The 24,202-nt window shown below is 56.9% G+C and overlaps 2 protein-coding genes across 6 annotated transcripts; one reads left to right on the forward strand and one right to left on the reverse strand.

Moving 5' to 3' along the window:
- Positions 1-117: 117 nt before the first annotated feature.
- Positions 118-15,290, forward strand: COG4 (component of oligomeric golgi complex 4). Its single transcript, XM_068410992.1, has 19 exons — positions 118-261; positions 873-955; positions 1,745-1,859; positions 2,585-2,759; positions 3,293-3,486; positions 3,956-4,061; positions 5,362-5,519; positions 5,656-5,714; positions 7,111-7,244; positions 7,775-7,893; positions 8,250-8,416; positions 9,073-9,238; positions 10,773-10,835; positions 11,157-11,273; positions 12,889-12,981; positions 13,295-13,378; positions 13,675-13,776; positions 14,181-14,309; positions 14,556-15,290. The coding sequence occupies exons 1-19, from the start codon at positions 130-132 to the stop codon at positions 14,688-14,690; spliced, it is 2,331 nt and encodes a 776-aa protein (XP_068267093.1). The 5' UTR covers positions 118-129; the 3' UTR covers positions 14,691-15,290.
- A 444-nt stretch (positions 15,291-15,734) lies between these two features.
- FCSK (fucose kinase) lies at positions 15,735-23,501 on the reverse strand. 5 transcript variants are annotated; one of them, XM_068411133.1, is made up of 23 exons: positions 23,403-23,501; positions 23,142-23,299; positions 22,969-23,019; positions 22,747-22,872; positions 22,485-22,557; positions 22,104-22,201; positions 21,874-21,954; positions 21,665-21,784; positions 21,323-21,464; positions 20,953-21,080; positions 20,749-20,847; positions 20,104-20,274; positions 19,963-20,030; positions 19,427-19,797; positions 18,967-19,177; positions 18,723-18,889; positions 18,392-18,619; positions 18,114-18,257; positions 17,851-17,970; positions 17,589-17,776; positions 17,321-17,420; positions 16,532-16,755; positions 15,735-16,336 (listed from the first exon to the last, which is right to left on the reverse strand). In XM_068411133.1, exons 1-23 carry the CDS (start codon positions 23,470-23,472, stop codon positions 16,220-16,222), a joined length of 3,255 nt encoding a protein of 1,084 aa, XP_068267234.1. In that variant the 5' UTR covers positions 23,473-23,501; the 3' UTR covers positions 15,735-16,219. The 5 variants fall into 5 exon arrangements, with proteins under 5 accessions (XP_068267234.1, XP_068267233.1, XP_068267235.1 ...); XM_068411132.1 differs by having other exon boundaries at positions 20,749-20,850; XM_068411134.1 differs by lacking the exon at positions 17,851-17,970 and having other exon boundaries at positions 20,749-20,850.
- Positions 23,502-24,202: the final 701 nt, after the last annotated feature.

Genomic DNA, 24,202 nt, shown 5'->3' on the forward strand with positions numbered 1-24,202 from the left:
GTAGAGCACCGAGGGAGCGTGAGCTTGCCGCGCTTCCAGGCGGAGCTGAGCGGCCGCAAACGTTCAGGCACCACCAGGGCAGCTCCCACAGGCCTCATGGCGGTAGGGACGTGTCAGCTGGATCCCAAGATGGCGGCGGCCACGGCGCCGGGGGGCGACAGCGGTGGCTCGGCCGCCTCCGCCCTCTCCACGGAGCGGATTCAGTCGCTCACCGAGCTGGCGGACCTGGAGGCCGCCTACAGCCGGCTGTGTGAGGAGGAGGTGTGTGGGGCGGCGGGCGAGCCCGTCAGGCGGCGGCGGCACCTTCGGTGGGGCGGCCGCAGGGTCCCCGGCGGCGATCGGCTACGGCGGGGCGGGCTGGGGCGGTGCGGGACGCGGCACCCCGGAGGTGTTCGCTGCTCCAGCCCCCTCCGGCCCGCTGCTGTGGTGACAATGACAGCGGGTGCCTGGCTGTCACGGCTCCCGCAGTCCTCCGGATCCTCTTCGGAGAGATTAAATACGCCCAAGGGCGCAACCGTCAGGTGGGGCCACGGTGCCGCCTCCGCGGAGCCGGTGTCCCTGAAGTGCGGGCAGGCTGCGGGTTCAAGGTGCTCCTGCGCTGAAAGCTCGGCCGGGGGAGGAGCTTGTGGGTTCTCTGAATTAAAAATTGTATGATGAAGTTTGCATGTCTGATGCATCGAAGTGGCATGAGTATAAATATTTACAGGATTAAAGTGAGATCTTAGGAAGGATTTCATTGTCCTGTGAGCTCTTGGAAGCGCTAACGCCTTGCTAGCTGCCTGTCCTTTGACTTGGGTGTAGGATCTGTGATAAGTTGCTGGCCCAGAGGAGGGCTGAAGGCACACAAGACTTCCCTCGTCCTTTTCTTTCAGAAAGTGGTGCAGGAAGAGCTGGATGCCCTCCTGGAACAGCAAAGCACTATCGAGAACAAGATGGTTGCACTTCATCGCATGGGGTTAGTGATCCCCACCCTCTCCCCTTCTTTCTGCCTCCACACACTGTTCAGTACCTCCCTGCTTACTTCAGGATGTGGAAATTTGTTTCGGTGTTGTGAGGGAAGCACGTTCATTCTCAGACAACGTCAGACTTTAAATCGGGTTTTGGTAGGGAACAGCGGTGGGATCCTCATCCCTGGGTGCCCGGTTCTTCTCAGCAGCACTGACAGAGGGAACTGCAGTGCCACCCCAGTGACTGACCCATTTTGGCATAGGCTGAGCAGTTCTTTGAAGGTCTCACCCCAGATAGTGTTGATTTCAGGCATTAATGCTTGGATCAGATGTCTTGTGTTAGGCTGTTCATAGGTGTGGATAAATATTACTGCCTCTTCGTGGTGAGCTTGTGCAGGCAGTCTGGAGAGTCATCCAAAGTGGCCTCGTGTATAGAAGCTTGGAGCACAAGTTCACAGACTTCATCTTTCACTTCAGAAGTGAAAGTATCTTAAAAAGTATCTTTAAAGTATCTTAAAGTATACTTAAAAGTATCTAAAAGTATCTTAAAAGTATCTAAAAGTCTCAGTGGCTTATTCATGCCCTGTCTGGTAGCGAGGCAGTCGTTTGTCTGTCTGTGCAGCCTCTTCCAAAGAATCTGTTTGATTTTGCTGCTTTGCTCCTGTACGAGGGGCATGAAATGAGAGATCCTGTTGCTGACAGGAACATTTGGGTTTGGAGGAAGAACCATCCTGCTGTTGCAGACCATCCGACTACTTAATATTTGCCTCTCATGTTCAATTCTCTTGTGCTTCCAGCCCAAATTTGCAGCTCATCGAGGGGGATGCCCAGCAGTTGGCGGGGATGATCACCTTTACCTGTAACCTGGCCGAGAACGTCAGCAGCAAAGTCCGCCAGCTTGACCTTGCCAAGGTAACTGGACCGAGGGAGTGGTTGGGACTTGTCACCACCAAGCCATATCCCGTCTGCTCATGTGCTTGCAGCACAATAGAGAAAGGTGCTCTTTTCTTCGGTGGGCTGGAAGCTGCTCTGTTCTTTGTTTTAGTATTTTCTAGCATTGTTAGGTAACCGGGCTCCTGGATATTGCAGGGTACAAGAGTAAATAAGGCATATGCTGTTCCATATAGCGGCTGGTTCTCCAGCATCCCCTTCTGTCCATGCAGCTCCTGATAGAATATGGTAAATAAGCTGAGGTTAGTCTTCATTTATCAACTACTGCAGCGCTGAGGACAGTGGAGATGGTCATTGTCACCCAAGAGTGATCAGGAATCCGGGCTGTTATATCCTTTGTACAGAGGTAGGCTAAGAGGTGTCAAGTCCCAGCGCCCAGCACAACTGCTTAGATGGAAACAGATGATGTGTGGTGTCTCTGGCCCCTGCCTGTTTGTTAAAGCGGAGCACAGCCTCTGAGTTCAGTCTGAGTTTTCACAGGTAAATGCTGTTCATCTTCTGGAGTCATTGGTCTTGTGGCTTTTTAAGTAGTTTGGGGTTTCTGCTTACGTAGTTGTTTATTGTGTAGAGAAGTATCGCTTCCGTCTGTTTCTTCCTTCTTTTTTTCTCCTCATCCTGTCTTCTCATAATGCCCTTTCCCTGGTCCAGCCCGCAGCAGGAAGCCTTACTGGTTGCCTTTCTTGCAGAATCGACTCTATCAGGCCATTCAGAGAGCTGACGACATCCTTGACCTGAAGTTCTGCATGGATGGAGTTCAAACAGCCCTGCGAAATGAGGATTATGAACAAGCAGCAGCTCATATCCATCGCTACCTGTCTCTGGACAAATCAGTGATTGAGCTCAGTCGTCAGGGCAAGGAAGGTAAGTACTGTTCATGAGGAGAAGCTGAGAAGTCATCTTTCCAGTAGATCTTAGTGTGTTATAGAGTAACATAGAGATGAATGTTTTTCAAGTGTTATTAGGTTTGAATTATCGTTAATTGAAAGGAGAGTTCCTTAATAGCATTTCAGGTGCTGACTAGGTGAAGGACAGAATGTGCAGGACAAAAGAAGTGAGGGAGAAGGCTCTGTCAGGGCGAACTGTTGCAGTGTTACGGTGTGCTACCAAGCAGAGCAACTGGAAATGAAGGAGTAAATTACCTGATTCCTAAAAGAAATGTCCTGGTTGATGTGTTCGCATCCTCCATGCAAGACCACGACATTAGTGCTGTGTATATCACACACATACCTGTCTTCCTTTGCCTGTAGGGGAATTCCAGTCTGTCTCCTGCCTTCTCACCTTAAGGCTGCAGGCTGCACACTGGTGGTCTCTTTGCTGAGGAAAAAAAAGTAGCCCTTGATACCGTACTAACATTGTGCTGTCACTTTCCCTTTCTTCTCTGACTTTTTGATCAGGGGGCATAATTGATGCCAACCTGAAGCTCCTGCAAGAAGCAGAGCAGCGCCTGAAGACAATTGTCACGGAGAAATTTGACACAGCTATGAAGCAGGGAGACCTGCCCCAAGTGGAACGGTTCTTCAAGATCTTTCCTCTGCTAGGCTTACATGAAGAGGGGCTGAGCAAGTTCTCAGAGTATCTCTGCAAGCAGGTAACCAGTTCTGTGAAACGCACTGTGACCTGTCTGGTCTCCTAGGGGAAAGCAAAACCCAGTCTCTGTCAACAGATGTTGCAGAAGTCTTGGCTCTGGCTTGTTAATCTTAGAAACCAGCACTGGCCTTAGCTCGTCTCTCTCCCTGCATTTTGCATCCTGGGATGGGCTTTCTGGTGTCTGAATACAGATCCCATGGGCTGGCTGGCTTCTCCTTCTGTGTCTTGCTCTCTGTGCTGCATAAAGCTCATACAAGGGAAGAGAAGAACAAGTTCGTGCTTCTCCTTGATCCTTGAGTTTTCCACAAGAGAGGAAAGGATCCCTGTTCAAAAGGAACAGCGGCAATACCTCTAGCAATGGGAAGGCCAGCGAAAGCCTGGGGCTATACAGGGCAGGGGACAGAGGTCCACCCTGTGGGATGAAGAGTATCTTTGAGTGTTACCAGTTGACTGGTCCTGTTGTCATGCAGGTGGCCAACAAAGCAGAGGAGAACCTGCAGCTGGTGATGGGGACAGACATGAGTGACCGTCGAGCTGCTGTCATCTTTGCGGACACCCTGACACTCCTCTTTGAAGGTAATCTTCTTCCTTTCCTCTTTGTGATTGATTGAGTGAAAATAATCTGTGATGAGATTGTCCATCAATTGGAAGGCTTTTAATTCTAGCTCCAGGAGAGCACAGAATGCCTCCTTCGCCTTTGAGCTACGGGAGTAACACACTAGAGGGACAGCGACACAACTAACAGACTTTTTCCCAGCCAGGAGAGGGCATTACAACCAGCAAGCTTTCCTGTGGACAGCTTGCGCAGGCGCAGAGTGGATTTGCCAAGGATTTGTTGGCTTCCTCTGGGAATGAGGCTCTTCCTCTTCTCTGCATCCTCAAAACAAAGGGGCATTCCCTGAAGGTTTCTGCAGACACGCAGCACTCCAGACAAACAAACCGGATCCCTTTCGACTGCGCAGCTGTTGATGCCTCCAGGCCTGGCTCTTCAAGGAGGACCACAGGGGCTTGAAAGCAGAGAGGGAAGGGAGAGGAGGGAATATGAATGCTCTGTGGGAATGTCGCCAAAGACAGTAATTGGGATCCCATGGTGATTAACTGCCTCCTCTATTAACTCTGCTGTAATTCCAGGCTGCACCACTGCCAAGTCACTCTCCCAGCCTGGCACCTTTGCTGCTATTGAAGGTCCTTAGAGCCGCCGGGCTTTCTTGGCAGTAGCATCAAAAGAGGGGGAGCATTGCTAGCTCTGAGTAGAGAGTTTGCAAGAATAAAGTAATCTTGGAGTGATATGTCCTTGGAGATGAGTGTTTTCTCCAAGGAGGTCCTGCCTTCACTAATCCTTGCTCTCTTGGGCATCTGCATCACAGAAAAGAGCAGAACTTTCCCTAGGCGCATTTTCCTAGCACTGCTCTTCTCCTGTAAGCTGGTAGGTGCTGAAAGCTGAGACTTGATTTGGGTGGCAGTTATGTCCCCTGCCAGGTTTAGCTCGTGTGGCTTTCTCCTGTGGAAGCTGCATACCTTCATACTGTGTATCTTGCTGGGTAGGAGGGCAGCTGACACACATCGCATGGCAGGAGCTCACTTGAGGAAGACAGATGGCTTCTACTCCAGGAGATTTGCACTGCAGCCTTGCAATAAACAGCGGAGAGGCTGGAAGGTGTCATATGCAGAGAGAAGATGCCGTGGAATGAGGGGTGGTGATGACAGGCTTCCAGTGAGGCATCAGAGAGTGGCTGGACAGTCTGAACTGTTTATCTGGGGAACAAATAATCCCTTGGTGGGTCCTGTCTGCGGACCTGTATAGCTCTGCTCTGGGTCCAGACTGGATGGGAACTCCTGCTTGAGTCTCTCTTTTGTTCTTCCCCTCTTGCTGCAGGGATTGCTCGCATTGTGGAGACCCACCAGCCCATTGTGGAGACCTACTACGGGCCAGGGAGGCTGTACACCCTCATCAAGCACCTGCAAGTGGAGTGTGACCGGCAGGTGGAGAAAGTGGTGGACAAGTTCATCAAAGAGAGGGATTATCACAGGCAGGTAAGAGGGCGTGAGGCTGCCTGACATAGCCAACCCCAGGTAAGCACCTTCTTAGGCTACAGCACGAGAAGTGGCTGTTAACTCCAAGTCCTAAGCAAAGACTTTGATGACTCTCCCTTTTTTTTTGTGATTGCAGTTCCAGCAAGTTCAGAATAGCATGATTAGAAGTTCTTCTGCAGAGAAGATTGAACCAAGGTACAAACAAAACCTCTTTTTGCTCTCTAACCTTCCACTCTTGATCTGTTATTAATGCTAATTAGCATTTAGATAACTCTCCCAGTCTTCCAGAGGCTTTGTGACTACTAAAGCGTAAAATCCAATTGTTAGGTGCCCTTCACTGCCCTTTTATAAAGGCATCTTCCGTGGTGGTGCTTTATTTTGCTTACTCGTTACTTTTAAGCCTTGGCCCTAAACATTGCTGGAGGACTGGCAATATCACTGCACATGAAGGACTGAGGCTTTAATTGCCTGTGCCCACTACCCTTGTATGGTCAGAGTACAGTCCTCAGAGCCCACAAAACGCAGCAGCTCCCTGGGCAGACAATTTGTGACAGAAACAGCAATAAAACTTTGGGTCCTATTTAATCTGTACTGCTGCTGCAGCGACTCCGTAACATCAGTTTCTTGCTAATGAACCCAAGTGCTTCCCATCTCCCTCTTTTTATCTGAAGTATTTGCATAGCCCTTAAGTAAGGCCATCTGAAAGTGCACCCAGCCCTTCTGGCGTTGCATGGCTTCTAACCATGCCTTGAAAGAAAACTTATGTTCCTCAAGTGAGATGTGTCTGTTAGCCTGCATGACTAATTATTCCAGAGGTAATATAGAGATCCACTTACTATTTGCTCCAAATAACTGTGCATGCATCCCAGGTTTTCTGAGCTTTTGCTATTTCATCCATAAAATAAAGATAATCATTCCTTGTCCCGCTTGTGCGTTGTGAGGCTTTGAGCAGGATTTGTAAAGTTCTTTTGTGCACGCTGATGAAAAAGCTGCTGATGTGACAGTCTTTTTTTTCATAGTCATCTCTGATCTGAACACGATGTTCTGCATCGTCACATGCTTTTTTTGGTCTCACGTTTCCTGAGCTGTTGAGCTGAAACAAATTCTTCATCATTTTCAGAGAAACACAGGAATCTGTGCACAAGAGTACATCTGTGGAGGTGACAGGGACCAGGCATTTCTGACACTGGCCACGTAGGGCTCACAGAATCATAGCAAAACAGAGGTAGGAAGGGACTGCCAAAGGTCTCCAGTCCAGTGTCCCACTCAACACAGGGCTAATTCTGAAGTTATATCAGGTTGCTTGAGAGTCTTGCAGTCCTCACTGCTGTGATTTTAATGTGGTGGTTCTCACTTCCATGAGGAAAAAAGCAGCTTCTCTGTAATGATTTTTTCAGGATGTTTTGATTGTCTGTGCATTCTTTGCACATACCAGTTAATTCTGCTGAGCTTTGCCACTCGACGGCGCAGATGGAGAGGGGCAGTACTGATCTCATAGTAAGAGAACAGAGAACACACTAATTAACTGAATTAAATTAGTGCCTCTCCTTTTGTAGTCTTGCTACCTTGATTCTTGCTATGTCCCTTCCAGGGAACTTGACCCTATTCTAACAGAAGTCACCCTGATGAACGCCCGCAGCGAGCTCTACTTGAGGTTCATCAAGAGACGAATAATATCCGATTTTGAGGTGGGAGACTCGATGGCCTCAGAGGAGGTGAAGCAAGGTAACACCTTGAATATCAGTACTTGCAGGCTCCCTGCTCCTTGCGGCTGCCCAAAGTGGAGATAACTGAGTTAGTGGCAGAGCAGAGTGACACAGGATCTGCAAAGATGCTTTGGGAGCACTCTGTGGAAGAGGATTGTGTAGCCTGGCCTCCCCAAACCTGTTTGCAGCACTGGTTGTTCCCTCTAACAGGGAAACCAACATTAGGAATGACTGCAGAGCACAATAAACAAGGTCCCCAAAGGGAGGGAGGGCCTTTTCGTCACTGTAGGCAGAGATCCTGGAGCTGGAGGCCACAGGGAAAACACTTTCAGGGTTTTGGTACTCGACAGAGCTCTGGAAATCACTTCTGTCGCCTGCAAAAGTCAGCTTAGCAATATCAGCTCCACAGTTGAGGCCTATGATTTATTCCTGGTTGGGCTTTGCAGGTGTGTGTCCATTGGGTGCCCGTGAGACGAGTGGAAAGGAGATTAGCTGGAACTGCTTTCTGGCGCTTGGTCCCTGCTGATGGTTCTCTTTTGTGTTCTGTAGAGCATCAAAAATACCTGGACAAGCTCCTCAACAACTGTCTGCTGAGCCGCACCATGCAAGAGCTCATTGGCTACTACATCACGATGGAGGAATACTTCATGAGGGAGACAGTCAACAAGGTGGGGCTCAGACTGCTGCTTGCAATAGCCTGCGCTCTCTGCCAGCAGCTGAGACCTCTGTGTGTGCTCCACTGTCCTCTGCTGAGCATCCTTAGGGAGGGAGACGAGTATGTGGCAGGTCTGCAGTTGTTGGGAAGGTCTTTTCTTTCCCTTGGCCTTGAAAAGGAAGTGGTTGTTTCTGAACTTTGGCTCCAGACATACCCCTGAGTATCTTCCAGAGCCAGATCTTCCAGGTCTATGGGCTACTTGTCAGCTCAGGGTGAAATGGGTGGGCTGGCAGGTTGGTCTCACAGCACTGCTCTGAGGAGGCACCTTCTCTCGCTGAGCTCAGGGCACTGAGACAGCTTTCTCTGCAGGCTGTTGCCATGGACAGCTACGAGAAGGGCCAGCTCACCTCCAGCATGGTGGATGATGTGTTTTACATAGTGAAGAAGTGCATTGGGCGTGCTCTGTCCAGCTCCAGCATAGACTGTCTCTGTGCCATGATCAACCACTCCACCACTGAGCTGGAGTCTGACTTCAGGTAATGAAAATACACCAGGTTCATTGTCACTTGCCTCCACATCGCATTCAGTGTTTGCTGTCAGGTGGTCTTCCTTGTGTTCTCCGCCTTTGAACCTCTGGTTTGTCATCTCCATGGAAGATGCTCGTGGGAAGCAGCCTCAGGTGTGGTGTGGGAAGCTGGAGCTGGGCATGTTTTTCTCACCTGTAGGACAAACAGACATAAAAGAGAAAAAGCAACTTCGTGGCCCAAAAATCCCTATGAGACCGAGTCACCACGTAGTGTTGGAGTGCTACCCTCTGACAGTACATAGTCACCCCTAGTAGTTCTGTGGGTTACCTGTGAGATTGCTTAGTAACTTGAATTTGGGGTGAGCCTGCAGAAATTGTCCTGCTGCTGTTTTTCATCCCAACGCAGGAGTGGGGAACTGTGACTGAAGACAGCAGACAGGGTTTTGGGGAAAGCTCAGAAACGGGGTGGTTGTGGTTTTATTTCAGCCTTGTGTCCTTTAGATGCTGTCAGAAGATATTTGCCAGCCCTACTTGTCCCCTGGGATGTTCCCCTTACCTTGTTCAGGTCACAGCTCAGCCAGAGCGCTGTCCCTTGTCACAGAGCACGACTCTGCTGTGGCTTGCAGTATTTGCTCTAAGCCCTGGTATCTTCTGCTTGCCCCCCAGGGAGGTTCTGTACAACAAGCTGAAGCAGGGCTTTCCAGCCACGACCTTCCAGGACTTCCAGAGGGGGGTGACCAGTGCCGTGAACATCATGCACAGCAGCCTGCAGCAGGGCAAGTTTGATACCAAAGGCATTGAAAGCACCGACGAGGCCAAGCAGTCCTTTCTGGTAGGTTTGGTGGCTGTTCTGGTGTAGAATGAGTTGGGGTGATGGGAAAGACAATGGGGAGCTCTGGGGAACAGGATCGATGCGACTATCACATGTTCAGAGAACCTGAAAACCTGTTGAGGCGTGGTGGGTGGCTTGGCTTTGGATATCTGGTAGATGCTTCTACCTCACCTCATGTTTGTAGGGCTTCCACATCAGTCCTGTTCAAGTATGATCCTGTGACTGCCTCTTAGGCTGCTGTGATAATGATTCCCTCCAGGCTGGGGAAGAACCTGTGCTCTTTTGAGGCGTCCATCAATCCTGTTCTTCACAGGCTCTGCACAAAGGTGGTGGGAGAGCGTCTCATCCACACCTTCCTCTAGATGAGAAAGTTTCCTGGCCCAAGTTCAGGGCTCCTTCATTCTTGCTTATCAGATCGAAGAGTTTCCATTAGAGCAGGGCTGTCTGCTCTGCTTGGCCTGTAAGATCCTCCTGTGGCCTTCTCCTAACAGCAGCACTGCGACTCTCCACATGCTTGAGCAGGCCAGAACATGGCAGTGAGCATTAGAGACCCCTTGGAGAGCATTTGAAGGGCTGTCGCTCCTGTCGTCTGCAGCATACCACCTCCTTCCCCATGGTGGGATGCTGTATAGACCTTGCAGTGTGGAAAAGATCTCACTAGGAGAGCAGCTCTGGATCTGCTCTCTCCTCTCAGCCATCCCTGCTGTTGGAGCAGACTCGTGAGCAGAGACACTGCAAGCGCTGGAGAGGGGCTGGCCCACCCTGACATCTCCCTCTCTGTAAGTTGCTGTGAATACCTGGTGCTGAAGGGGCTCCTTGGGACTTGCACTGTACACGGAGAGAAGGCAGCAAAGGGAGCAGGAGGGACTGAACTCTTCCATTTCATTAAATTCTTGGTCACAGGTTTCTGCATTTCTTGAAGCAAAGTGTTTAAAATGTCAGTTCTCCCACTGGAATTCCTCATTCACATGCCAGCTTGCCTCGTTTCCCTGTCTGCACAAATCCCAGCCTTACACTGGCATTTAGTTCAGCTTCAGCAGGTAGGGAACAGTCTGTTCGGAGAAGAACAGATACTCATCACGCAGGAGGGGTGCTGATTCCTCCTGCCTCCCCTGCTTCTCTGGACACAGCGTATAAACCGTCACCTCCAGCCACTCCTGGTCTGTTGTTCCTCATGACACAGTCACAGAAAATTGCGGGGGTATATCCTCCTTTCCACCAGTGACCTGCAACTGGGGCTTCGCTGCAACGTCATGGACAGAATGATGAGGAAAAGAAGTGATGTAAACTAGCTCGGGCTTTGTACTAGCTGCAGGTTCAGCACACGTGCTCCGTTACTGTAGTTCAGCTTCATGCAGCTCCGTGGATCTGCAGGGCTTTGATCACACAGTCACATCTCTCTCCCCTTAAACGTTTGCATTGCAGCCTGTAGTGTGAGCTACGTAGAGGAAGCATAAGGACTTTGGGGCTGAGCTGCGGGGAAATTCTAATGAATTCTACTTGGGTTTGTTTTGTTGTTTGTTTTTTTTTCCAGGTGACCTTAAACAACGTGGAAGTCTGCAGTGAGAACATCATGACCCTAAAGAAGACTTTGGAGGTGCGCTCTGGATTCTTTACTGGTTTTTCCATAATCAAATTTGTACCTTCCCTTGGAGGGGGTCAAATAAACCATCTGGATTTCACTTATGCCCAAATTCCTGAGGTCTTTGCCCTGCAGCCTTAGGAAAGCAATTTGGAGCTGGCAGAGCAATCTCTGGCTGATATAGCAGCGGCAGCTGGAAATACCAGTTCCTCCAGCTTGACCAATCTGGCAGAGGCTGGGAGCCAGTGAAATAAAATGTGCATCACTGAGAGATGATGGGATAGAAACTGTCCGGGTTATTAATTTGCAACTTGCTTGTGGATTTCTTCCCTGCAGAGCGACTGCAGCAAACTGCTCAGCCAAGGCTTCGGGGGTGAGCAAGCGCAAGCCAAGATTGACAGCTGCCTCTCTGACATGGCTGCTGTCTCCAATAAATTTCGTGACCTGCTGCAGGTGAGTGTCTTGCTGAGTTACTGCTGGCCTCCAACGCTGGCTGGCCAGTGTCTTCAGGGAGAACTCAGGCAGGAATCATTTCAGCCCAAGGCCTGGGCCACGTCTTGATTCCAGAAGTGCTGGGTAGGGATGCAGGAGGGGGTAAATCAGCCAGCTCTGAGGCACAGAAACAGATCCAGCCCGTCTGCACAGCCGCACCAGCTGGTGCCTGCGTAAAAAGCACTGGAAGCAGCTGCAGAGGCAGAAGGAATGTTGCTGCGTTTGTCCTCACTCAGCACAGAGCTGTAGTTGGTTCAGCATTTTCAGGAGAAGAAATATTAATAGCATTTCCATCTCCTCTGTTCTCCCTCGTGGCACAGCATGTTGTCAAGTTGTCCAGAGCCTCACTAGGTAATACTGAAAATGGGCTGTCGGTAAAGAAGAGCTGCTCTTCTCTCAGGTTTCTCCTCCTTTCCCAAATGGAAATACTCCCCGGCACGCGGCAGAAGGCTCCCTGGCTAAATCCACTGTCTTGTGTGGCATACTGGGGCCTGTTGCCCTAAAATTTCACAGTGGTCTCTGGCAGGGAGGGGAGCAGGAAGACCTGATCCCTCCTGTGGAAAGAAACCAAGTAAAAAAGAATATTTTTAACCAGGTTTGCTATCAGCTTTGTATTTCACACAGAGGCCAGACCGTTTGTTGCTTGGCTTTGTGCTTCAGACCGGTATTGCCAGCAAGCCCTCTTGAGGCTTGTGGTCAGTATCAAAACCAAAGAGCTCATCAGGAAGGAGTCAAACTCCAGCCTAGCGCTAGTGCAGAATTAAAGCTGGCTGCAAAGCAATCAAGAGGCTGAGCAACAAGCTCCTGCGCTGCCTGAGTCACACGCACATTGAATTTGCCTTGGAAAAGGGCAATTGCCAGCAGGGTCTGCTCAGAAATGCCAATTTTAGTTAAAAACGTTCATCAAATGCCAGGCAGGGTTGGTACCTGAATAGTTTCGTGCTGGGTGAGCTTTGTTGATGTCTTGCTGAGCCCAGTGGGGGTGGTTGGCAGGAAGGGGCTTTCAGAGAGCTCTCCAGCATCGAAGCGGACAGAACAGCCTTTGCTGACAACCTGCAGCTCGGGGGAGATGGCGTGTGCTGGGGTTATGATTAATTCAGGGGACTAACTGCAGCTACAGCTTTTATCCTCCTTTTAGCTTCTCCTGCTGAGCTAAGCTGCACTGGAGGTGGGAGGCATCAGCGGAGCCCAGTCACAGTGTCCTGGCTGGTGCTGAGTGGAAAGGCTGCTGTTTGCATCCTTTCCTGCCCTGGTGGGATGGGATCTGAGCGTCTCTCTCCTGCCAGGAAACCTCTGTAGCTGTGCGGGCAGGGCTGGGGAAGCATGAGACCTTCAGACAACAGCAGCTTCTGGGCCAACGTCCTTCCCCTTCTTGTCGTGGTGGTGTCCTTGGAGCCCGCCAGCACCAGAAGAGTGTGGGATCTGGGACTTGTGGGTTCTGCTTTCTGTGCAAGTCTGTGGGGCGGTTCCTCCAGCTTGCAGTGAGGGTGTGAGGCAGCAGCAAGCCAGCCTGGCTGTAAAGGTTATGTGTTAGCTGTGCTCAGTCACTCTCCTGTCCTCTTCCTGTCCCCCTCAGGAAGGTCTCAGTGAGCTGAACAGCACAGCCATCAAACCCCAGGTGAAGCCCTGGATCAACCTCTTCCTCTCCGTCTCCCACAACATCGAGGAGGTAGGGCTCAGTGTTCTCCACCTACCAGCCATATTTCCCCACTCTCCATCCTCTGCTCAGCAGCACAGTCGGAGCAACCGCTGTCTCATTCCCCTCAGTTCTCCGCTGTTCCCTTGGCACAGAGCAACAGTAAAATATCCAGAACTTGCTCTGCAGCCCAGCTTGGAATGGGGCATTTTGCTAGCGAGGAGCTGGAGAGAATGGAAGGAACGCAGTGCTGCTCCAGGAGGGACCTCCCTCCCTATCCTCTGGGCCGTTTGCTGCTGTCCACAGCAGGCCACGTTAAACAACCCTTTTTGTATCTCAATGTCAGGAAGAGTTCAGCGACTATGAAGCCAATGATCCCTGGGTCCAGCAGTTCATCGTCAACCTGGAACAGCAGATGACAGAGTTCAAGGTGAGAGGGAGGGACGTGGCAGCCCGCCAGACCTCCACGTGGCATCCCGCTGCTCAGGGGAACAGCAGAGATGTCCTGTGGTGCTTCTCAGGGCTCTTAGAGATCTATCCCCCGCTTCTCCTGCAGTTTTCAAAGCCTGCTTGCAGGCTCTACAGACCTGGCTCACTTTTGCCAGCGCTTTCTGTGTGCTGAGCGTGCATGTGATGGGTCTGTATTTGAAAGCTCTCCTAGGCTTGGGTGTTGTGGACCTGTGCTCAGTTGTTCCTGACAAGAATGACACAGGTTTCTGCTTCCAGGCTGGGCTGTCTCCAGTGATTTACGATACCCTCACTGGCCTCATGACCAGTCTCATAGCCATCGAACTGGAGAAAGTGCTGCTCAAATCCACCTTCAGCAGGGTAAGCAAAACATTGTCCTCTACCCTGCAGAGTCCCTGGCTGGACTGCAAACCCTCCACCATGAAACCCTCGTGGGAGGGCAGGGCAGAGGCAGAGGCAGATGTTCCTCTCAAAGAAGCTCTGCCACTGCCGGTGGCCAGCTCAGGGAGACCTTGTGTTAGCACACACAGGGAGAAGGGGCATTTTGTGATGGGTCTGGGAAGAGCTTGCATTGATAAGGGGGCTGCCTTTTCAGGTGGCTCTAAACGTAAGCCAGTTTAACCTGCAATAAATGGTCTAACTGGAACCCTCCTGCTCAGAGACACCCCCCCCCCGCCCCTCCCCAATAATATCTGTTAATTGTGTGTTTGGCACAACCCCTGGGCCTGCTGGGAGGGGTAACAGAGCTTCCTCGGTCCCCGCAGCTTGGCGGTCTGCAGTTTGACAAGGAGCTGAGGTCTCTCATAGCCTATCTCACCACGGTCACCACCTGGACTATCCGCGACAAGTTTGCCCGGCTTTCCCAGATGGCCACCATCCTCAATCTGGAAAGGGTGAGCTGCGCTTTACGTTTACTGGGGAATTGCAGGAAGCCCAGCTGGGCTCCACATGGATTTAACTGGGCTCATCCAGATGGTGTCACACCTACGGGGTATGGAGAAGCTGGAAAAGTTGCCCTGTTCCTGAGGGGTGTTTGTGTGCAGGGGCTGGTGGCAGGAAATACCGTGACTGTAGCCAGAGTTTGAACTCACCTCGGTTGGTGCCAGGTTGTCTTCTGCAGCTCTCTCCTCTTTCTCCAGGTGACGGAGATCCTGGATTACTGGGGCCCAAACTCCGGCCCCCTCACCTGGCGCCTTACTCCTGCCGAGGTCCGGCAGGTGCTGGCTCTCCGCATCGACTTCCGCAGCGAGGATATCAAGCGGCTGCGCCTGTAGTTGGGTCAGCACCGTGCTGGAGTGAACGGCAGGATGGCTGCAGCCCTGCCCAGGTCCTGCCCTGGGGCTGGCTGTTACACGGTGTGGGGAATGGGGTGATGTCTGCCCTTCTGCCTGTGTTCCTTGGAGCAAAGGGCTTTCCTGGGCCTGGGAAGAAGAGCTGCCATCCTTCGGTGGGAGCAGAAATGAGGCAGCAGAGGCTCTCACGTTGGGAGCAGCGTGACACTAGTTCTGAAAACATGTGCTAGCCTGAGGGACAAGCTTGTGCTAGCTCCTGACTCTGTTCTGGGGCCCTGCGGGAGGCACAGGAGGTGCAGGGAGCTTTGGGGCTGTGTGCTGTGGTTGAAATACGGCTCTGCACAGAGAGCTCTGCCCATGGTGGTGGTCCTTCTGTGCCACCAGGTTAAGGGTCAGCTACTGGCGTCCTACACATCTCGAGCCCTGGCTCTCTCCTGGTGGCAATGGGGACCATGCTGTAGAAGGGAAAAGGAATGCTCTCCTTGGGAGGAAGGTGCTTGGAAAAATCCTTAGAAAGGCGCTGTAGGAAGCGGAGCCGTGTCCCTGCCGGCTCGCTGTGCCCTGTACTCTGTAAATAAACCTCACCTGGCTGAGCAGCGATTTCGGGTGGGGTGTGTGTGTTGGGGGGACGGAAGGAGCTGGTGAGACGCGGGATGAGAGCTAGTTGCAATTTCTCCTATTCTACCCTGTGCCACGGCATCAAGATCTCCCCCCACCACCTCCACCACCTGCAGCTGGCATGGGCACAGCACATGTACAAACACCCCTGAGATGGTACCTGCTGCCAGCCCCCTGCTTGGCTGCCTCCTGCGGCAGCACTCCCATGCTGTCCCCCGTCACCCAGGGAGTGGAGGGCGATGACCAGCCCCTGCGTGTGGGTTCTGCCTTTACCCACCCCTGGAAGAGCTTTGCCCCCGCACTGCTGGGCCCTGGCTATCCCACGGAGAGGGAGGAGCCCTGCTAGGGACAGAGGGGCATCAACACATCCTGGGAACAAGGGTTTTTTTATTCAAAGAGACTGCAGGGGTTAGTAACTCGCCACAGAAATAATCTCTCTGCCCAGGACAGGGACTTGATTCCACATCCAGGTGCACCCTTGGCGCAGGAGCATTCCATGCCGAACAGGCAGCGCAAGGCCCTGCTGCTGGAAGAGCAGGAAGGGTCCTGCTAGAGCAGCATCACAAATGCTATTCTTTCCCCTTTGGAGAACCACGAAAACCAGGGTGAAACCCCACAACCAGGCTGGAGGCCCTAGCAGACTGTGCTTCCAGCAGGGCCACCCTCGGGGGATGCCTTTGCCTGCCCAGGTCGTCACAGCTTCTCCAGCCTCTGGGGCTTTTGGGGCAAGTAGCAGCCCAAAAAGGCCACATCAAGACCTAAAGCACCTGCTGGAGCCTGCTGAAGGAGGTGCCTCCGCAGCAGTGGGATTTCCCTGCGTTGGAAGGCAGCTGGCTGCTCCCTCCTCCCCTGCCCCACGTATCTGCCAAGGAACGGGTCAGGGCTGAAGACCTTCACACAGCTACGTCCTCTCCGGGGTGAGCACCATCCTTCGGATCACATCCCACAACCTCAACTGAGAAACCGCCCGTGTCCACTTCGATGCTGTGGATGCTGAAGTTGCCCAGTCCCTAGAAAAAGAGAGTTACGGGTTGGGGCAGGAGCCAGCAAGGGACCTGTTCTCACCTCTGAGGTCCTGGGGAGGGCTGAGGGGACAACCAGCAATCTCATCCCACTCGTAGGGCAAGATGCTCTTAGTGCTTGCGCTATATCAAGCTTCTGCAAGCCGCCTGCCACAGCAAACCACCTGGCAGCTCACATCTCACCTCGGTTTTCGCTAGGATTTGGTGCAAAGCCTCTTTCTGCCGAGGGGCTTTGGTTAAGACATAAAGGAAGCCCCCGCCGCCGGCCCCCGCCAAGCACTGCCCGTAGACGTAGGGCCGGAGAGCATCCATCATGCGCCTGACGGCCAGCGGCTCACACCCAGGGGCCATGCATTTCTTCTGCTGCCAGTAGCGGTCCAGACACTCGCCGATGAGCAGCAGGTTACCTGCAGGGGAGGGGATATCGCAAACTATTTGCCTCTATTTCTCACCCAAGGGGTGGAAACCTGCCTCTGCCTCTCCTGCTCCTTCCACCTTCTCACCTACCCAGTTCTTCCCCGCTCTGCTGGCCGAGCAAGCAGACCCAGCCTGGTCATGTTGCTGTTTATTTTTAATCCTCCACAGGGGAAGAATTTGCTTGCTTTAATGCTCCAGCTTCCCCTTCGCAGCATCCCAGCAGCCAAAGGCCACATGAATCCACTGCGCAGACTAGGCACGACCCCCAGCCCCATCGCAGGTGGCTCGCAGAAAATCAGCCAGGCTTGGCACGTCTAGTCCCCGCTTCCTCAAAGTTCAAGCCTGAATTTTGGGGCATTGCCTGTCACATGCTGGGCTTTGGGCATTACCGGTAACATGCCGAGCCTGGGAGGAGGATTTGAGGATTCTGCAGCTGCAGGAGCCTGCACCCCCCCTGCCTCTGCCCGCCCAGGACTGCACAGACTCTTCCCGAGGAAGTTTGTGTCTCTTCAGTCGTTAAAAGGGCCAGCCTGGCCCAGGGAAGGGGGCTCGCACCTTGCCTCAAGGCCTGGGCACACTCCTCAGCGTTGCTCACCAGCGCGTCGGCGTTCTGCACGGCGGAGGGCAGCCTGGCGTACCAGTTCCTCACCACGTCCTGCAAGAGGCCAGAACATCCCTGTCACCATCCTCCTGGCTCCAGCAGCACCTGCAGCCTTCAGTGCCAGCTCCTGCTGGGGTGGCAAAGCTCTGCACCAGCAAAGGGGACACGCTCCAAAGGCCACGGGGGGAGCAGAGGCCAGAGCCTGCGGCACCCAGGTGTTACCTGGAGCAGGTTGCGGGCCAGGCGAGTCTTCCCCGTGTACACCAGCAGCAAGTGATCGTTGAGGGTGTGGGTAAAACCGTCAGGCACCGGGATCTTCTCCACCTCCACCCTGAGCGGCAGCTGAGCCTTTGACCTCCCAATTTTGATGCCGGGCACGAGCCCACCCACCTGGTCCTGCCAACCACCGCCTGCAGGGCAGAGGGTCCTCAGCCACCGCTGGGCCCCCCACACCGTGGTCCGGCTGCTCCCCCCTGGCTGCTACCTGTCGTGAGCCTCTGCTCCAGGTGCAGCACGGCGTGGATGAGGGACTCGGTGCTGGCAGCTTTCCCGGCCGCCCGGTACAGCGATGCCATCACTGCTCCTGCCAGGATGCTGCTGGTGCCTGCAGGGAGCGCAGGCGGAGCCAGGGCAGCCAGGCACCATGCATGCCCGGGGAGCAGCAAGGGGGATGCCCCATCCCGCTGCTGGCAGCAGGAGGGACTCCCTGACACCAGTGAGGGACTCCCCAGCACCCTGCAGACTTACCGAGGCCAGAGCCGTGGGGCAGCTTGGACCAGGTGTGCACCTCAAAGCCGCCCCCGAAGCTCTCCATCAGCTGGGCCCGCAGGGGCTTCTGCGAGGGGAACTGCACGACCTGGGTGCAGATGAAGGCAGCTTTGAGCAAGGCTCCTGGAAACGAGGAGAAAGCGAAGCTGACGCCTGCTCCCTCACCCCATCGTCCCCAAAAAGGGCCACCACGGGGTCAGGACACCAAGGGGACATCGGCGGTACAGAGCCCGGCCGTGTGGTGGGTGACACCTCACCAGGTGCGTGCGGCTGGCAGTAATCCTGTAAGTGCTCCAGCTCCCGGCACACCAGCTCCGCCACCGCCTCGCTCGGGGGCGTCCCACCGAGGGTGACGAGGCGCAGCTCCGGCTCGCCGATGCGCCGCACCCTGGCGCCGATGGGCCGGCACCCGTCCACCATCACCGCCACGTCCACCACGGCCCCCCCGTGCTCATACGTGATGGGGGGGGTGTCGCTCCAGCCGCCTGCCGAGGCTCACCATCAGCCCCCCTGCGGCACCCCAACTCCTTTTCCCCCAGCACCGCAGGGGTGAGACATGGATCATCCATCTCGGGGGGAAGCACTCACCAGAGAGGTCCAGGCGGGCTGGACACACCACCTGCACCCAGTGCCCCAAGGGCGGCAGCTCCGTCTGCCCCACGGTGACAAACTGGCACGAGGACATCACCGCCTGCCGCACGAGGATCTGCTCGGCCCCCTCGTAATGCCGAGCCGCTCTCACCAGCAGAGCCGGCCTGGGAAAAGAGAGATGCTGAGCCCACCGCCGCGGCTCCTTGGCTGCGACAATGCCTGGGACCAGCCCCAGCCTCACCCGCTCATCCACTTCTGCCGCTCGGTGGCCAGCTCCCGGACACCACCAGCGATGTCCCCACTCTCCAGGCGCCCGAAAGCCGAGGCCCACTCCCTGTTGGCAGCAGGCCCGCTCCGCAAACCCCCTTCCCCTCTCGCCATGCAGCCCAGGACCTCGGCGATGCAGGCGAGCGCCCGTGCCGCAATGCCAGCATCGCCAGCCATGGAGGCAACTAGAAAATAAAAGAGGATGCTGCAAAGCCTCAGCCAGGCTGCAGGTCACCCCAAACCAGCCCACTTCTGTGATACGCTGGCTCCAGGGGAGAGGGACTCGTGTGGCTTGCGCCCACCCTGGCTTGTCGGATGCCCTGGGGGAGCACCCTATGGGTTCTTGCAGTGAGGGGTTATTGGAGGGGCTGGGGAGCACCCAACAGCCCTGATACCCAGAGATGTGAGACACAGCTTGGGCAAGTCCAGCTCACCCTCATCCAGCGTGCCCAGCACGGCCTCGTGGTAGCCCTCGTGGACGGCGCTGCGGGCGAGCGGCAGGAGGCTGCTGTCCTGGTGCCCCAGCAGCACCCGCCGCACCTTGCGCTGGCCCTGCAGGAAGAAGAGGGCCCGGCGGGCGCCCAGCTCGGCCGCCTTGTCCAGGCAGGGCAGCAGCTCCTGCCAGGACATGCGCCAGGCCGCCCGCCAGCGTGCCAGCCGCTCGCCAGCCACCGCCGCCGGGGCCAGCAGCCACAGCACATCCTCCAGGCCCAGCGCCTCGCAGGCGTGCAGCACCGGGAAGAGCCGGGCGCTGAGCAGGCAGCGGCTCCTCCGCGGCATCTCAGCGTCCCAAAGGTCCGCTTCCCTGGGGGAGGGAGAGCCTGTCAGCACTGCCCTGGGGCTCAAGGACACCTCGAGGGGAGGTGGGACATAGGATGGGTTGGGGTGGCCGTGCCACCTCCCACTGCAGCCATCCCCAGGGGAGCTGGGGATCCCCATCTCCTGTCCCGTCCTGGCACGTGGCACCTACCGTACGCCCGTCCGATGGAAAAAGTCAGCCCAGGGCATGTTCAAGTAGGTGGCCTCTTCGGCAGGGCTCTGCCGGGGGACGGAGGGGCCGGTTACGCCTCGGCTTCACAGGGAGCCTCGCGCCGCCTCGCTGCCCCCGTACCTGCCAGTCGTCGAGGCGGCCGGTGAGCGTGAACACGCGGCAGGGCAGGTCGCGGAGCCGCACGTGGTGGCCTTGCAGGACGATGTCACGCAGAGGACAGCCCTGCAGGGCTGGCGAGGAGCCTGCGGTGAGGCCCGAGAGGAGGCAGCCAGGACCGATCTCCAGGGGACCCTGCGGGAGAGGCAGCGGAGCCCTGAGTGGCACCACTGGCCCCAGAGCAGCCCTCAAACCAGAGCCAGACCGCAACCTTGGAAGAGGACAACCACCCTGGGAGCCAAGCTGGGGCCCACAGGAGCCAGGTGCCAGAGGGACACGCTTTGCTTTGTCACGGGGCTGCAGGGACACAGACTGCAGAACTTCAGGCCAGGCAACAGCCTCCAGGGCTCACCGCCATGACAGAGCCCCCATGGAAAAGGTCTGCCCTGGTCCCCAGGGAGGGACAGCCCAGCGGTGACAGCCTCCTCCCCTTTCCTAGGGAAGGTGACAACCACCAGGGTCCCCAACACCAGCCAGAAGGTAGCCAGGAAGAGGAAGGACACCCCATATCTCACAGCCGTGGGTCCCCCATCCCAGCCAAGCCCACCTCACCCTGCTGCCCACTCAGTGCACTGAGAACTCGGGGTCAGCCCCACCCCAGTCGCGTACCTGGAGGTGACAGTGCTGGATGACACTGCCGGCCGCCAGCCGCACGGCTCCTTCCAGCAGGCAGTTGGTGACCGAAGAGCCGTCCTCCAGGAGACAGGGCTGCTGCCAGGGGCACAGAGGCACGTGGGACTGGGGTCCGGCCACGCAGCCCAGAGCGACCCCCAAACAAGGCGTGTGAGCAAGGCTGGGGCTGGAAGGACGTACGTCCACGTGGGAATGGGCTGCTCTGCAGAAGCGGAGGTGGCTGGTGGAGCCGGGCAGGAGCGTCAGGCTGCGGATGTGGTCGCTCGCAGAGGTGGTCAGGTAGTCGTAGGATGCCCCGGGGATGCAGGCTGTGGGGGAAACGAGAGCTGTCAGCACACCGACAGCAAACGTGGGTGTGCCTGACGCCTGCCTGAGCCAAGGGCAGCCAGGCTGAACACCCCCAGGCAAAGGGGTGGGGGAGAGAAGACCTGGGGTTGTTGTGGGGAGAAACAGCCAGGCGCCAGGCCCTGACCACCCCATCTCTCCCCACACAGGGGAAGAGGGCCCAGGGAAGGGTCATGTCGCGTGCACCCACTGCAGCATCACTCACCCATGCTGAGAGGGAAGGCACGGAGAGCTGTCCACAGCACGGAGCGGGCGCTCCTCACGCTGCTGTCACCGCCACCCTTCACGAATTCCTCCTCTGTCACCCCCCGTGCCATGCACAGCACGATGTCGAAGAAGAGGGAGAGCTGGGGAGAGAAGGGACCTGTTGGGGGCAGCCAGGCTGGCCAGTGCAGCCACCCTGACCCCCATCCTGCTGCTGGGTGCTCCCCTCCCACCACCTCTCCCACCCAAATCTGGCAGTGTGGGGGCAAACAGGCCCTACAGAGACACCCAGCAACAGCACCCGTGGAGCAAGGGGTCCCGTCCCCCATGGAGGGGCTGTCACCTGGATGGGTGGTGCCCCCGAGTCCAGCCCCATGTAGGTACAGGCGTCCAGAGGAGGGATGACATGGGTGGCCAGAAGCTGCTCGGCAGCGTCTGAGGAGAAGAAAACCACCCCGCAGACCTGCCAGGGCACAGCGGGGCTGAGGCTGCAGCTGTGGTGACACAAGGGATGGGGCTGGCAGGGCCACCAACACTCGAGTCGTGCCGTACCAGTGGGACGGTGCCGTCAGGCCCCGCACACTGCTGGATCTGGGCCTCCGTGCCTTTGTAGATGATGTCACGCACCAGCCCCTGGGAGCGAGACCACCCTGATGAGCTCTTCAGGGATCCCCAAGCCAAGCAGCCACGGCAGGGCTGGGACCTCAGCACCCAAGGGACCAAAGGGGTGGGGATCCCTGCGCCTCCAAGGGATGCCCCTTGAAGGGGGAGCTGCTCCTGACCTGCTCATCGCCGAGGTAGACCCCGTGGTTCCTGGCATACGCCTGGCTCCCAGGCACCGCGATCACTCTGACACCCTGGAAGCCGTCCCAGTCGATCTCTGGGGAGAGAGGCAGAGACCAGTGTTCACTGGGGCAACGCACATACCTGCACTGGGCAGACCTGCCTGAAAACGGGGCCCACGGCAGAAGTGTTACAGCAGCATCCAGCCTCAGCCACCTTGCTGCGGGCACAAAGGAAGCTCCCAACCACACACAGGTCAGCAATGCCCGAGCACCCGCACCCTCAGGGGAGCATGGCGCAGGCTGAACCGGCTGTGCTGCTGGCTCTGACCCCTGTCCCAGCCAAAGCGGGTTCTTGAGGCAAGGCTGGCACCCACTCACCTGGTGCCGAGGGCACGGTGAGGAGCATGTCGGTGCTGCAGACCCACACGCCGGGCGGGGAGCCCACACAGAGCTGCCGAGAGAAGGGCCACACGCCCAGGGATGGCACGGAAGGGGCTCAGCCCACGTGGGGCACCCAGCACCCTTCCCACCCTGCTGGGAGCCTGCTGAAGGCACCCCGAAGGCTTCAGGGGGAGCCGAACCACCCATGCCAGGGTGCCCAGCATGGAGCCCAGGGCCCCGTCCCGCAGGTCCCACAGACCCGCTGTGTCATGGTCCCCAGCAGGCTGTCCAGGTTGCAGACCAGAGCTTCGGCCGGGGCACCGGGCTCCTCCACGGGCAGGCAGGTGAAGGCCCGGCCACAGTCGTCGAAGGAGAAGTCACGGCCCTGGTGGGACGGGGAACATGGGTGGGGGGGTCAGAAGGAGGGAGGGGGTGCGAGGGGGCTCCGGCTCCCCGCCATGTGACGGAGGGCGGCTCTCACCGTGTGCAGGATGAGGATGCGGGCTTCCCTCAGGACATCGGCGGTCACCACCTGGGAGGGCAGAGCAGGGCACGGTCAGCGGGGACGGGACAGCCACCCCCCCCCCCCCAGCCTCCCCGGGCCCACCAGCGCTGCCACCCCGCTCCCCCCCGGCCCCGACCCCGAGCCCTCACCGTGCAGCCCGCCCGCGCGCTGAGGTGCTCGGCGGCCACCAGCAAGGCGTTGAGGGTGGCCCCGCCGCTGCCCAGGCTGGCCCAAGGGTCCTCCACGGCCAGGAGGAGCGGGGGGGGCCGCGGGCCCAGGCCGCCCCGCAGCCGGCGGGCCTCCAGCTCTGCCAAGCGAGAGGCCGGCGGCGCTCAGGGCTGGCACCCCCCGCCCGGCCCGGAACGGCCCGGCCCGGGGGACAGAGGGCGAGTGCCAGCCCCGCCGCTTGCCTCGCTGGAAGGCGGAGACGCAGCCGCCGCGCTGGCAGGTGAGGAGGAGCGCGGTCCACTCCGCCGCCATCCCGGACCCGACCCCGGCCCCGATCCCGGTCCCTGCCCGGGGGCAGGGGGCGCGGTGCACGCTGGGAAATGTAGTCCGGGCCCCGCCCCGGGGGGGGGGGCGCCGGTGAGGGACTACATCTCCCGGCGTGCACTGCGCCACCGGGCCGCTTAAAGGCACAGTGCACCCCTGCCCCGCCGCTGTGCCCCCTGCCCCGGGGGGTCTGCAAAGGGGGAATGGGGGTTTTAACGTTTTCTGCCCCAAATTGGGTCCCGGCGGCGTCAAGCACGCCCCAGTGTGCTGGGTCATCCCTGTCATGAGCCCGCCCGGCCTCAGCCCGGCTCCTCTGTACCGAGAGGGGATGCCCGGGTGCCGTCGGTGGGTGCTGGTGTCGGTGCCCCGTGGGCGCCAGGGTGGGTGCCCGGTGGGTGCTGGGGTGGGTGTCGGGGTGGGGCTGCTGGTGGGTGCCCGGTTGGTGCCGGGGTGGGCACCGGGGGGTGCCGATGTGCCAGGGTGGGTATCGGGGGTGGGTACCGGGGGATGCCGATGTGCCGGGGTGGGTACCGCGGGTGGGTACCGGATGATGCCGATGCGCCCAGTGGGTACCGGGGGATGCCGATGTGCCGGGGTGGGTACTGGGGGATGTACCGCGGTGGGTACTGATGTGGGTACCGGGGGTGCCGGTACGCCGGGGTGAGCACTGGGGTGAGGTACCGGGGTGGGTACCGGGGGATGCCGATGCGCCCAGCGG

The sequence above is a fragment of the Nyctibius grandis genome, chromosome 12 (genome assembly GCF_013368605.1).
Source record: "Nyctibius grandis isolate bNycGra1 chromosome 12, bNycGra1.pri, whole genome shotgun sequence".
Lineage (NCBI taxonomy): Eukaryota > Metazoa > Chordata > Aves > Nyctibiiformes > Nyctibiidae > Nyctibius > Nyctibius grandis.